Source organism: Ochotona princeps, chromosome 23 (genome assembly GCF_030435755.1).
Source record: "Ochotona princeps isolate mOchPri1 chromosome 23, mOchPri1.hap1, whole genome shotgun sequence".
NCBI lineage: Eukaryota > Metazoa > Chordata > Mammalia > Lagomorpha > Ochotonidae > Ochotona > Ochotona princeps.
This window is the reverse complement of record NC_080854.1, coordinates 22172765-22186451: the sequence shown is the minus strand read 5'-3', so window position 1 is coordinate 22186451 and position 13687 is coordinate 22172765. Positions and strand designations below refer to the sequence as shown.

General features: G+C 47.5%; 2 protein-coding genes across 3 annotated transcripts in view; one reads left to right on the top strand and one right to left on the bottom strand.

Moving 5' to 3' along the window:
* Positions 1–2113, bottom strand: part of LMBRD2 (LMBR1 domain containing 2) — a 39582-nt gene extending 37469 nt beyond the window's left edge. The window contains exon 1 of the mRNA XM_058680228.1: positions 1869–2113. The gene's annotated coding sequence lies outside the window, so the exon portion shown is untranslated. The remainder of the gene's footprint in view (positions 1–1868) is intronic.
* A 62-nt stretch (positions 2114–2175) lies between these two features.
* Positions 2176–13687, top strand: part of SKP2 (S-phase kinase associated protein 2) — a 28760-nt gene continuing 17248 nt past the window's right edge. Inside the window, exons 1-3 of one of the 2 annotated variants that reach the window (XM_004583648.4) lie at positions 2176–2426; positions 2922–3193; positions 13246–13357. In XM_004583648.4, the coding sequence (XP_004583705.1) occupies positions 2419–2426; positions 2922–3193; positions 13246–13357 (392 nt within the window). In that variant the 5' untranslated portion in view covers positions 2176–2418. Of the gene's footprint in view, positions 2427–2921; positions 3194–13245; positions 13358–13687 lie in introns of those variants that run through there. The other variant, XM_058680227.1, reaches the window with a different exon arrangement.

Below are 13687 nucleotides of genomic sequence, written 5' to 3'. Positions count from 1 at the left end.
TATTTTTGTTTTTACTAAATTGGAAATGAGGCATCTTGAGTAACAGTAAGATTAATCAAGAAAATACCCTACATCTGTATCAATCATAATGCAGCTATTTAAAGGAATAGACTGTAATCTTTATGTAACTAATAATCTGAAGTCTTCAGTGAACACAATTCCTTGCCAAATATACTCAAAAGAACTGCATATACCAACTTAAACTTTTACACTGCTAATAGAAAAGATATGATTAAAGGGGATGTGAACAGATTATTCTCATACTAGCAAGCTGTATGCTTGTTATCAGGACAAATGACAGGAAAGTATGTATTCATGCGACAGAAGGTGGGTTTTCCTGCCTGCCAGGCTCTCCCTGAAGCCTCCCAGGAGACCCTGCTTGCAGGAGTTCAGACAGTCACACATGCCAGTTCTCAGGGAGCGTGTAGCTGAAGCCAGGCCCACATGAGAACACTGCCTGTCTTTACATTCAGCACCAGCCTCTCAGACTTGCCCATCCATGAGCTTTATATTGGAGGTGGCCCCTCCCACTTTATATTCCAGTGTCAAGGTGTTTAATTTTTCCCTTGTTTATTCTTTTTACCTCCAACAGTTTACAAGCTCTCATTTATTCTACTGAAGGAAACTGTAACCTTGCTAAAAGATTTTCTGTATTTTGTTAAAAACATTCTCTTCGGTGAGCTGGCAATCTTAAGGGAAGGAAGGAGTTTTCAGGACCAACAGCTTTCTCCTGAACATAAGTGTAAGTTTATGGAGAAAGAATCTGTATGTCGCATTTTAAAATCTACTATATAGGACATTACTGTAATGAATTTTGAGCACCATCAATATTCTTAACCTATAAGCAATCAGATGACGCGTGAAGAGATCTCTTCTTTACACCAAGCTCACTTTCAAGAACAAACTTGAAAAGGTTCAGGAAAAACCCTCCTCAAGAGCTAGTTACTTTTCAAGTTCAGCACCAGTCTGGACAAGGGAAGTCTAATTCTAACATAAAGCCAATGGGTTTCTCCCCTTCCCCGAAAACCACGAGGGTATGTCCTATGACCTAATACTGCATTTCTGATCAAGCTGGCCAGCTTCCTCCTGAACCTCCTAGATCCGCTTCATTTGTATGAGGGTTAGAATATGTCTCCCTCCCTGCTTGCCTGGGGTCACACTTGCAAGTACGGGTTGCAGAATTTCGCCTGGTTATTCGACCTGGAATAGGGTACATTTTCTCTAATCGCTTCCAACCTCTTCTCAGAAGATGGGCAGAAAGAGCAACTCATTAAGCGGGCGGGCGATGCGCGTTAAGATGCAGTTGGTTGGGTCAGGGGCACCAAAGGGCTTTGCAGGTGCTCCCTGGCGCAGCACCGGTCTAGCCCTCTGCAAGCTTCACAGCTGCTGTCTTACTTATTGCCCTACTAGTGTTTATGAGACCTGTCGAGGCTGCCAGAGGGATTCGCGTCTTCCCTACTGCGATCTCCCGCGCCCCTCAAATTAAACCATGGCCTGCACTTGGAATTGCACTGGAGTTTACACAACGCTTTCACGGCACGTGATCAGATCTGACCCTCACTCCAATGTGCGTCGTCGCTGTCGTGCCAGTTTTACAAAGGACGGGAAGCTTCACTCCATAGACCCAGTCCCAAGGGTCGCCCGTCTTTCTCCCCAGGTGAAGCTTCCCGGTCAAGGATCAAGCAGGTGGGACGCCCGTGGCTCGCAGCCTCTCACGCAGCCAGTGGGCCGGGCCACTGCTCCCACTCAGCGGCGGGGGTCCGCAGGCCCTTTAGGGGCGGCTCCTCGGGATGTCCCCGATCCCCCTCTGTCTCCCCTTGGGCTCGAGCCCCGACCCCAGAGTCGCACGCGCTTTCCCTTAGGCTCACCGTCCGATCTCGCCAGACAGCAACTGGAAGGGACCTGGAAACTCCGTGTCCGCCACAGACTGTCTAGAGTCTGGGACCTCCTCTCGGAGGGGACCGAGGAGGCGGTCGCCAAAAGGCCCGCGAGCTCCCGGTGGGGCTGAAAACCCGTCAGCAGTCAAGCGACTGACATTTCCCAGTCAGCCGCAGCACCGCCCGCTTCCGCTTCCCCGCCTACCCCGGTGGACCGGTCAGCCCCGCACCGCGTGGGATTGTGGGTATCCAGAGGGCGGGCGAAGCGGGCCGGGAAGGAAGTAGTAATAACGCTTCGGACTACGAGAGGGGACTACAATTCCCAGCAGGCTGCGGGCGCCGCAGACGGCGGTCGCCGGGGAGAGCGGGCTGTAGCCTGCGCGCGCGGCGGGGATGGAGCGTTACTAGTGTTCGCGGGTCGGGCGCCGGGGGCTGGAGCCGCACGCTTCGAGCCGCTGCGCGCCAAAGCGGGCATCCGAGAGGCGGGCGGCTCCGTGGTGAAGGCACCCCAAGTTAAAACCTCCGAACCTTGTGGGCAGCCATGCACAGGTAAGCCGATTGTGGAAAAAGGGGGCAGAACCTGAATGGACCGTCTTCATTCTTTTAGGCCTCAAACACTGCTACTACTCGTAATGCTGTGGCGAACGCCGTGTTGCGACTAGACCCTGCCTGAGGAAAGTGCGGGTGGATGGATGCTTTCGTGACAGGACTCCGGTGCTCGCGTGTTCTTTGGCTTCCCCGCGGCCGTTTTCCACGCACTGTGGAATGGCTCTTCTTACTTTGGCTTGTTCCCTGCTTGTGAAAGCAATGCTTGAGGCCTTCTCCTTGATCGTAAAATCCACAAAGTCTTTCCGGTCCTTTTTTTTGTTTTCTCTCTCCCGTTTTATTTTCTGCCACGTTCCTGGGGAACTTGCCACCGGCGTATCAAAGTAAATGTCCCTTGTATTAGTTGGTGCCCTAGCTGGCAGCCTCCTCGATGCCCACCTTGGCACGATTCACGGGTGTGCGCGAGGAAGGAACGGCGGGCATTGTGCCCTTCCGCAGGAAACACCTCCAGGAGATCCCGGACCAGAGCGGCAACATCAGCACCAGCTTCACGTGGGGATGGGATTCCAACAAGACTTCTGAGCTGCTGTCAGGCATGGGGGTCTCCGCCCTGGAGAAGGAGGAGGTGGACAGCGAGAACATCCCCCAGGAGCTGCTCTCCAACGTGGGCCACCCGCAGAGCCCCCCGCGGAAACGGCTCAAGAGCAAAGGCAACGAGAAAGACTTCGTGATTATCCGCAGACCCAAGCTCAACAGAGAAAACCTTCCAGGTAAGCTGCAGCCCTAGGAGGATGAGACTGTGGCTTAAGGGAAAGGCTGCACTGGACTAAGCTTTCGCTGCCAAACTTTTGTTCAGGGGCCTTTACAGGGCCTTAACAGGGGTCCCTGTTCAGATGCCCTAAAACCAAAGTTAGTTTTCCAAGCAGTGGGCAAATTGTTGAAGGTCGGTAGGAATCTTGGTAGATAGGTATCTTCAGGTCCACCGTGGGTTTCGCAATGTCAGCCCATGAGGAGATCGCCTTCCCCTTCTTCCTGAGAAGGGAATTGGCATGTTCAGAGGCCTGCTCCATGCCCCTGATAAATAGGAATTGAAACAATGACCTTTGAGGATCCCTTTTGTTTACAAGCCCCTGCTTTGTGCCTGTAAGGAAGGTTTTTACGTTACTTGCGCGTTAGTTCAGTTCGTTGACAATGGACGGCCAAAGTAAGGGCTGTGCTCAATGAAAGGTACTCGTCTCCCAGGTCCCCTCCCGTTGTGCTTCTCCCATCCAGTGTGTTGCTCTGGCTAGGTTTATGGTCTTAGCTATTCAGTTACCCAGCCCCAGCCTGTCGGATCGCCCCAGTCCCCAGCATCCAGTCAGTTATTGCGTCTTTCTGTCTCGCCCAAGCTCTCATCATCTGCTGCCTGAGCTGTTGGAATGGATTACAAATTTGAGCCTACTCTTCCCTGGAGCCTTCTCCAGTGTTGGCATGGGTTGACAGATGTAACACTCACCCTGTTGTCCCTGTTCCCCAGTGCCCTGGTGCCTGGTTTCTCAAGCAGGCGAATGAGTGCCTTCCAGACTGGATCAGTAACCCAGTCTCCAAAGCCACAGAGTCAACACAGTGCATGGACAAGGGGGATTATTCGCTTTTCCTACTAGTAAATCATTCCAACAGTAACTCAGCACATACCTGCTGGGGAAACACCCCGTTCTAGGCCTTGGCAATGCAGCGGTAAGGCAAAAATAAATAATTCTACCACATGAACCTTCGATTCTAACGAGGGGGTATAGTAAACATGATAAATGTTTTATGTGGTTTTTAGTTTTAGTGCTGTGTCTAAAAATAAAAATAGAACAAGCCAAGAGGGAGTAGATGCATTGAAGTGGGAAAACAGATTCAGCTGGACAGTAGCCTCTGAACAGAGAGAAAATGGGGCAAGGGAGCATGCCATGCAAGTGTCTTGCAGAAAGGAGGGATCCTGAGGCAGAAGCATGACATACTTTTTCAAGGGAGAATGAGGAAGTCATGTTCCAGAAGTTTAGGGAGCTGGGGGAGGGTAGGCCAGAGGCTGTGCTGTGACCTAACCTTTTAAAAGCACACACTGATATGCTGAGGTAGTGGAGAGCAGAAACCTGGAGACTAAAAGGAGCTGTGGGGGTAGTAATCAGCAGTGCTTGGATCAGGATGAATTCTGATGTTAGAGTCAACCGAACTAGTGGGCTGTTGGAATACATAGAAGATGCGATCAGAGTCTAAGCTGGAATTAGTTGGGTGATGGAGAAAAGAACAGTGAAAAAAATCAAGACAGAATTGTGTAGAGCCAAGGTCAATAAGTACATTCCTAAAATCTCCCATCTGGGTTTCTTTGCAAAGGGGAGTTGCTTAGCTACTTACTTGCTTTGAAAAGATCATTTGATTTCCCCGTCTTTTTTTTTTTTTTTTTTTTTTTTTTAAGGAGAAAAAGCCTTATCCATCTTACATCTCAGGGATCCTTAGGAGGAGTTGGGTGACTTAGAGGCAGTAGAGGATTGTAGTGAAGTCAGGCAAATCTGGGTTCAAATCCTCTTAGTGCTATCACCAACCCTGGAAAGATGCCCGAGCTCAGTGTGCCTTAGTTTCTTTATCTGTGAAGAAGAGTAATGTACCAGTTAATGATAATACCAGTCAGTACTGCATTTCCAACACCCGTTCAGTAGGCTAACGATTTTGCCTTTTGCCTCTTGATCTTGTTAGTGTGGAATTTTACTTCTTCAAAAGCTTGGTGCTACTTTTAATGTCTGGAATACAGCACTCACAGTTTGGTGGTTGACCACTCAGAAATGGGGAAAGAGACTCCCTGCTAAGAAGCTTAACAGGTTTAGCTTAACTTGACCCGTGCCGATGGCTCTTGACATAAAAGGTGATAGTTCTGTGCTTTTCATATTCACCTGCACAGATGTAAGTGCCGAAGACATTTATAAAGCGAGGCCCTAAGGGAACAAGAAAAATTTAAGAAATGGCTTATGTCTCCCTGGGAACTGACCAGTCAGACTGGGGAGAATGAAGAATCAGAGCAGGTCACTTGTAACAATAAGTGGTAGCTTACAAAGCAGCAGCAGGTGCTCGAGCTGTGAGGCCCAAAGGGAGGGAATGTCTTCTGCAGAAGGGAACCCAAGGCTGCCCATTCAGGTGGATGTAGGTGATTCTCCTTCCACTTGAAGAAAGTAGAAGTTCCAAAAATGAGGCAAGCTTCCAGGCATGGTCCCATCGGTAAGTGTAAGTAGTTAAAGTGGACCTCAAAAATGCGGTTACACAAAAAGAGAAAAGATAGTGACCTTTGTTTTGGTTATTGCCAAGGAGAGAAAGGCCTTAGAGGATAGAGTCATCCAGCAGTGTTCATTTGTATGTGCACGGACGTGGTCACTGTTGAGACAGGTGGGGAGGACGGGCTCAGGGGACAGGGCAAGAGACAGAGGCTGAGGAGGAGTCCCTGTGGGCCTCCAGGGTTGCTGGACTGCCATTCCTGGGAGCTTTGTGTGCAGTCATCAGGACAGGTGGCTTTTGGCTCGGCCAAGACTCGGGTGAAAATGGCTACACCTGCTGTGCATAAATATCTAATGACTGACCCTGGGCTGCAAGTTTTTGCTGGTCCCTTGCTGAGCAGGCTCTCCTTGCAGGCCCCAGTCCAGCCTCACATCTGGCAACCAAATCATCTTCATTATCTGTTTATTTTGGAAGATAAAAGTTATGTGGGTAACCGGTACCAGAACAGGTCTGATTGGTCCCTGGAGTGAGTGGATAGGAGGAGCTGGAAGAGCAGCCCAGCAGTGAGGTCAGTGATAGGCAGCCAGAAGAAAATCACACTCTGTGCTTGGTAAAGGCTGCTCCCCACCCTTTAAACAAGCAACACCCTGGAAAACACTGTTGAACTAATTTGCTGATCAGCTTTTCCTCAGCTGTGAAACTGCTTGAAATTCCAGAACCTTCCACAGTTCTCAAATGGTGGCTCTAAAGCTCAGAGTAGATCAGAAATCCCAGGGGAACTTGTTCAAAGTGCAGAATTCCTTAGATTGTAATCCAAGAAGTCCTAGACCCTGGGAATCTGTTTCACTATCCCCAGGCAAAAATTTTTCTCACAACTTCTTTCTCTCCCTCTTTTTGGGGGAGAGGAGGGGGGTCAAGAGGAAGGGGAAAGCGGCAAAGACACAGGTGCCCATCTGCTGACTCGATCTTCAAATAACCCAATCCCCTAATGGTTAAAGCTAGGCCAGGCCAGAGCCCAGAGCTGAGAACGCAGTCTGGGCTTCTCAGGTGGGTGGCAGGGATCTGATTACTTGAGCCATCACCGGCACCTGCCAGCGTCTACCTTTGGCAGGAAGCTGCAGTCAGGAGCTGGAGCACTGTAAGGTGGGCTGCAGGCATCTTGACCACTCAGCCTGCAGTTCCCGAGTGTCAGCTCTTAGAGCATTTATGGGCTCCTCGCCAGCCACGTTAGTTCCCTAGCTCCTTCCATTCATTCGGCAAGCATCCATTAAGTACGACCATTCTCAGGGTTTGGAATGCAGCTTTGAACACGCCAGGCCAAAGACCCCGCTGTTGTGAAGCTGTGTCCTTAATGTCCCTCATCCCGCAAGTCCCAGTTTCCATGGTTGCTTTGTTCCTCCCAGTATACCCCAGGTTTGAACTAATCTTTTGTAAAAGTAAAGGGTTAAGAGGCTGAGCAGGGCCTTGGAGACCCCTGTTTAGTGTTATTTTGTTTTGCTTCTGTCATCTTCGTTCGATTATCAAAAAAAAAAAAAAAAAAAAAAACACAAAATATGAAAAGATGGTATGGTCTTAGGTTTTCTCATTATGGTTTGTGGGAATGGAAGGTCAGGCTTCTTATCTGGAATGCCAAAATTTATGGTTCTCTAGAAATGAAGCATGGGAGATTGCTATCTAAAACAAGCTTGAAATGAGCCCCACCTAAAAAAGAAATAGTTGGTGTGGATGCCAGGGCTTTTGTTCCTTTTGTCCCTGCTTCCATAAGTGTGGTGGTATTGCACACTTGAGGTGCTAGAAAAAAAGGTGTGTTTATTTAGATGGAAAAAATTCTGAAACCCATGCACTGTTTTTCATAAGATACATATTCTGTGAATCTTTTCGTGGAAAATTACGTGAATTTGATGAATTTTTTTTTGCACCAAACACCTTTTCCATTCTTGTTTTCATTAACTTTTTTAAGTATAATATTTGATTATCTATGCCTAAAGAAAAGAACTACTATGAAAGGCAGCATTTTGGATATGATTAGGATTACTCTGAATGTGGGTGTAGGTGATATTCTGAGAGAGGAATGTGTCAAGTAAAATGAGTTCCCTTACTGCAGCCACTAAACACATGGGAAACTCTCCTGCAAACTCCTCTTCGCAGAGCATTTTGAGAATCCCAAGGCGGGATGCGGTTCCAACAGAAGGAAACTTTGTTGCACCTGCAGAAGAAGTACCAACAATGATGGGTGAGGGGCAAGGCTGGCAGGCTTGCTTGTCTGAACCATGGGGCTGTCCATAGCATGGGAGACCCAGTACCCTGGACCTGACCATTATTTTCCTTCCTCTGGAGTTGCTGTGCAGCCTTCGCGGTGTTCGCAGAGGCTAGTGGAGAGGAGACATCTGAATTTCTCTTCTACTCTCAGGAAATAGACCAAGCATCCGTGGAGTCAGGAATCCAGGAAACAGATGGCTGCTGTTTTGAAATTTAAATATGGCAAGTAAAATTAGATGAAGCACATCACTGCCTGAATGTCAGCTGGGAGAGCGGCAATTGACGACAAACTTGTGCGCCATCTGCTATGACACGAGCCAGTTTGGGGGTGGCCTTACATAGGGAGCTCTGTAATTAGGGTGGTCCTGTGGTCAGCTGAGTGGAGCTTCAGTTCCTCCTGTGCCAGCTGAGGCTGAGTATTTTGTTAGCCGCTGATCCTTGCACTGGATGCCCAATCCATCACTAAACACTCAATAAGTTAATCAATAAATTATCACTTCCCCGCCACTGCTCACCCCCTGATCTTTTTCCATAGCAAATGAGGTTTAATTCCCAGTTTTCTAAATTTGTAGAAGAATCAAGTCTTGTGAACAAAGGAACATACAGGCTCTTGAAACAGGCTGGGCTAGAAACATGGCATGATTTGAAATCAGCTGAGGTTGGATTCCCACTCTGTCAGTCACTGGTTGTGTGAGCCTGTTCCTTTTGTCATAGTTTCATCTTCTCCTGAAGCCTACCTCCCTTCTCCCAAAGACTGGCGCAGTAGTGCCTCTAGTCCATGCAGGGTCCCTGGCTGGTACTGACCCTGAATATATAATGTTTTCCTACTCATTTATACCTATGATAATTTACAAGTTAGGTACAGTTAGGAATCAGTAGTAACTAATACAATAGAATAGGTATAACAGTAAATTAAAAAGGGGAGGCTATTTAAAATACATAAATTGTTTCTAGAATTTTCTATTTAATATTTTCAAAGTACAGTTGACCTCAGGTCATAAGCCATGGATAGCAATACTATGGACTGAGGGCTGGAGCACATGGTTGTGCTCTGGGGCTCTCGGCCTCCTTCCTTCCCTGTGCCACTGCTCATGCACCCATGTGTGTGTCCTGCACCGCCACCTGCGGTGCCTCTTGCCACCTGATAGAGCATCAGATTTCAGCTCACTCTGGGACATGAAAGTTTGGAAACAGTACAGACCAAGTTTGTGTCTTGGCTCTGCCATCAAATAGTTAAGATCACCTTAGTGAACTTATTGACTCCCACTAAAACCGATTTCTCATTCATATCCAGGGTTGTTGCAGAGGTTAGCATCAGTGTGCTTGAGTAAGTGCCCAAAGGTTTTTAGGAGATTAGGAAACAGTAGCTCTCATTGTTAAATTGTTTATTTATCAGCATATGTCCAGATGACGCCACCAGGCGGGGATTGTGACCTAAACTCATCCTTCAACACTAGTGCATCAACCATACACCCACAAAATGGTTGTTGAAAGTGTGGTCACAGGCCAAGCTCATCATCTTACAAATGAGACTCTGGTCCTAGCAGGCCAACAGTCTTGCCTGTATATAATATGAAACCTACCTAGCATGGGGATGTAAGTCATTTCTCTAAATCACTTGAGCACATTTAAAAAATTGTTTTTGCAGATTCATTCATTCATTCGTTCATTCATTTGAAAAGCAGTGTACTTAGAAAGGGAAAAAGAGACAAACAGACCAGGAGATCTTCCATCTGCTGGTTTACTCCCCAAATGGCCACAATGGCCATTCCTGGGCTAGGCCGAAGCCAGGAGCTTCATCCAGGTCTCACAAGGGTTCAGGGTCTCAAGCATTTAGGCCATCTTCCACTGCTTTCTCAAATGCATGAGCAGGGAGCTGGCTCAGAAGTGAAACAGCCAGATCTCAAATCACACCTCGGTGCCAGCCCCTAGTTGGGCACTTTAGTTTTCAGTGCCAGGCTCTGTCCTAGGCACTGGACATGTATTAGTTAATTAGTTAATGAGAGTTAACCAGTCACACTAATATAGAGTTAATATGTAGTCTGTTTGCATGAAAGGAGGATAAAAGGGGTAGTGCATTTACCAAGTGCCTTTCATATGCCAGGCATTGTGTTAGGGGCTGGATGTACAACACTGGACGTGGGGGCTGTGTAGTACTGGCCTGTTTCGGGAGTTGAAGGGAGTTCTTTGAGCAGGTTCTTTTGAGCTGAACTGGAGGATGACTAGGAGTTGGGCGGGGAGGATAGAAGGTGCAACCCAAAGCTGTTCCAACTCTGCACTGTTCTCATGTTTGCATGGCTTCATTGTCTGGCTTTGCTGCCCACTGCATTCACTGCTGTGTCAGATTGTCCTGGGACTGTAATTACCTGCCTCCCTCTGTTGTCCTGATCGCTCCTGATTGCTTAGGCTTTATCAGTAGACTAAGAAGCACTACACTCATAGTTCGATTTCTTTCTCTTGTGCTGCACTTGTCGGCAATTTCCTTTCTGCACTAGTCTTCAACAGGCATGTTGACGTCCCTCCTATAACCCATCGAAGCTCACCATTCCTCTACACACCAGAGACTTAGACCAATTTGAGGACTCTGTCTGGGCAGGAAATCTTAGGAGGTAGCACTGAGCTTGCAGTCATGACCAGCAGCAGATGGTGAATTCACTCCTCAGCATGCCTGTGCTGAGGTGGGACAGCTCTGAGGCAAGTTCTGGATGGTCTCCTGGAGTCTCCAGATTTGTTTTGTGTTGTTTTCGAGAATTAATTCCGATGTTTCTTTGAAAGAGAAATAAGGAAGGAGAGACATTGTCCACCTGTTGGTTCCTTCACTCATGATTTGAGTCCTGACTGTTCCACTTCTGATCCTGATCTGATCCCTGCTGATGCACATGGGGAAGCAACAAAGATGACCCACATCCTTGGGCCCCTGTACCCATACAGGACGCCCAGATGAAGTTCCTGGCTTCTGGCTCTGGCCAGTCCAACCCTGGCCGTTGTGGTCATTTAGGGATTAAACCAGCAAATGGAAGATTTCTCTCTCTCTCTCTCTCTCTCTCTCTCTCTCTCTCTCTCTCTCTCTCTCTCTCTCTCTCTGTGTGTGTGTGTGTCTTTAACTCTGCCTTTCAAATGAATAACTAAGTTTTTTTTGAATAACTAAATCTTACAAAAAATGAAATCATTGTGTAAGTGACCTGTCCCTGATGGTGTCATGGGAGGCCCTCTGTAGGAGCTGAGGATTAATAGCAATTTTATTTTAAATGAATGGCAGTGGAGCACCACATGTACAGAGGCACTGAGACATGACACAGAATGACTCATTCTAGGAACTACAGGTAGTTCCAAATGACTGGATCACATTTCTAGATAATACACCTAGTTAAAACAAGCTGGACCCTGGCAAGAAAACTTTGAACTATGTGTTAAGCAGTGTGTGCCTCAGGCTAAATATTTGATGGATGCCGTTCCAGGACTCTAATTTAGAGCTGGGCCTGGTTGAGTGGAGGTAGTGCCTGGAGGCAATAGTTGTGATGTTTGTTAGCCACCCGAGTGCTCTTCTGCACTGGCCTCAGACCACTTACACAATGCCTGGTGAGATGTGAGGGAGAGAGCTTCTAGGGTTCATAGAGATGGAATTAAAAGGTAAACTGGGGCACTGTTTGATCCGGTCCTTAAAACACTGGTGAGGATGACCCCACCAGAGGACCTGGATTTGCTACCAGATTCTGCCTCCTGATCCAGCTTCTGCCAGTGCAGATCTGAGGAAGCATCAGTGACAGCTCAGGTGGCTGGATCTCTGCCATCCATCTAGGAGATCTTGGATGAGTTCCTGGCTCCTGACTCTGGCCCCAGCTGTTGCAAGCATTTATGGAGCTAATCAATGGATTGGAACTCTGTGTCTCTTGAATAAATTTACAAATGTAAAAAGAAAAATGAATTTAGTGTAAGAATTGTTGTAATATGTATACAAAAGAGCTTTTAAAGGATGGTAGACATGGCTATTGTGAACAAAGTATACATGGATTTCAGAAATGTTTGCACCAACATAAATGCATTTTTAATTCCATTTTTTGAAGCCTTTTGACATGCCTCCCATTTTCAGTAAATAGTGGTGCCTTTTAAATGGGGCTGGGAGGAGAAGTGCGTTGGAAGCATGGAGACTTAGAGGACACTTGCTAAATCCATCAACCCCTTTCAGCATTTCTTTGCTGTGTATGTGTTGCCTTGGCCACATCGTATTATCCTAATCTGGTGGACTTACTCCATAAGCCCATAGATCTGAATTTAATACGTACTGAATAGCTAAATAGCTGGATTTTGTGAGACCAAAAAAAAAAAAATCTTCTGGCATCAACTTTACTCCCTTCTCTATTTTGAACAGAGCAGCCAGAGTGATTATTTTAAAACGAGCTCCTCCTGTCTTTGCTATGCTCAGAACTTTCTAGGCATTCCTCCTGTCATTCAGAGTCAAAGCCATGACTTAGAAAGCCTCCGTGTCCTCACCCTTGCACCTCTCTGATTTCATCCCCCCTTGTTCACTCCCACTTGCTACTCTGGCCTCCTTGCTGCTGCTCACACCTTTAACACACAGTGCTTACTCCCACCTTGTTGGTTTAAACCTCTGTTCAGGAAGGCCCTAACCACTGGGCTCAGATTCACAGTTTGTCTCTGAACTGCCCACTCTCCATCACCCTGCTAAATGTTTCCGTATTACACTTATGACTTACACTATCTGGCCTATTTCTTTTATGTTTGTGAATCCCCCTCACCAGCAAGGTACCTCCAGGAAAGCGACAGGCTTGTTTTGTTTATTGCCATTTCCCTAACATGTGAACTGAAGGGGCTTGGTAAATCTTTGTTGATTGCCGAAATGAGAGCCCCATTGCTGTTGTTCTTCAGGTGCACGGACTGCAGCATGCTCTCTGTAAACCTGACCAAGCAGGGGAGGAAGACTCATGGCCTTTTAAATAAAGTCACCACTGAGGCCAGGAGACTGTAAGGCCTCACAGTATCTTAGACATGGAGTGGCACTTAAAAGGGTGAAGACTCCCCCCTCCCTGCCACCTCACCGACAGTTGTCCAGCTGGAGCTGAAGGCAGGAATGAGAGCAAAAAAATTCTGGGTGTTCCCTGTCTCACCTGCTGTGCTCTCCTATTCACCTCAGAACCGTAGACAGCAGGCTGAGCAGAAAAATAATTGTGAGGAATAGAAATTCAGTTAGGATCCATTTCCCACTTTTGAAGCAAATGTTGTGTGAACTTAAATGTACTTGAAAAAACTCCACAGGCCTGATGAGCCAAGAATGAGTGGTGACGGACAAATCCGTGGGTTCTCTGTGTCCTCACAGGGGTTTCCTGGGACTCCCTTCCTGACGAGCTGCTCCTGGGAATCTTTTCCTGTCTGTGCCTCCCTGAGTTGCTGAAGGTGTCTGGGGTTTGTAAGAGGTGGTACTGCCTAGCGTAAGTATCGCGTACTCCTTTTGACATGTGTGACGCAGGAAAAGCAAGCAAGGTGATTTCTTAATTTTGGCCCAGTGCAACCAAAAACCAAGAGAAGGAGAGCAGCCTCGGGGCCACGAGGCATCATCATGTTATTGTTCCTGGTCATGCCCTCATCTCTCAGTAGGAGAGAGGAGTTCCCTGGAGAGGCCAGGGCCCTGTTTCTGACAGGCTTGGCCCCATATTCAGTCTGGCACGTGTTTAGCAGGTGCTGACTCTAGGTAAAGGGAGTTCTAGAGCTGCATGGACCCACTTTTCCTCCCCCAGGTGGGCCACCAGGTAGGACACGGG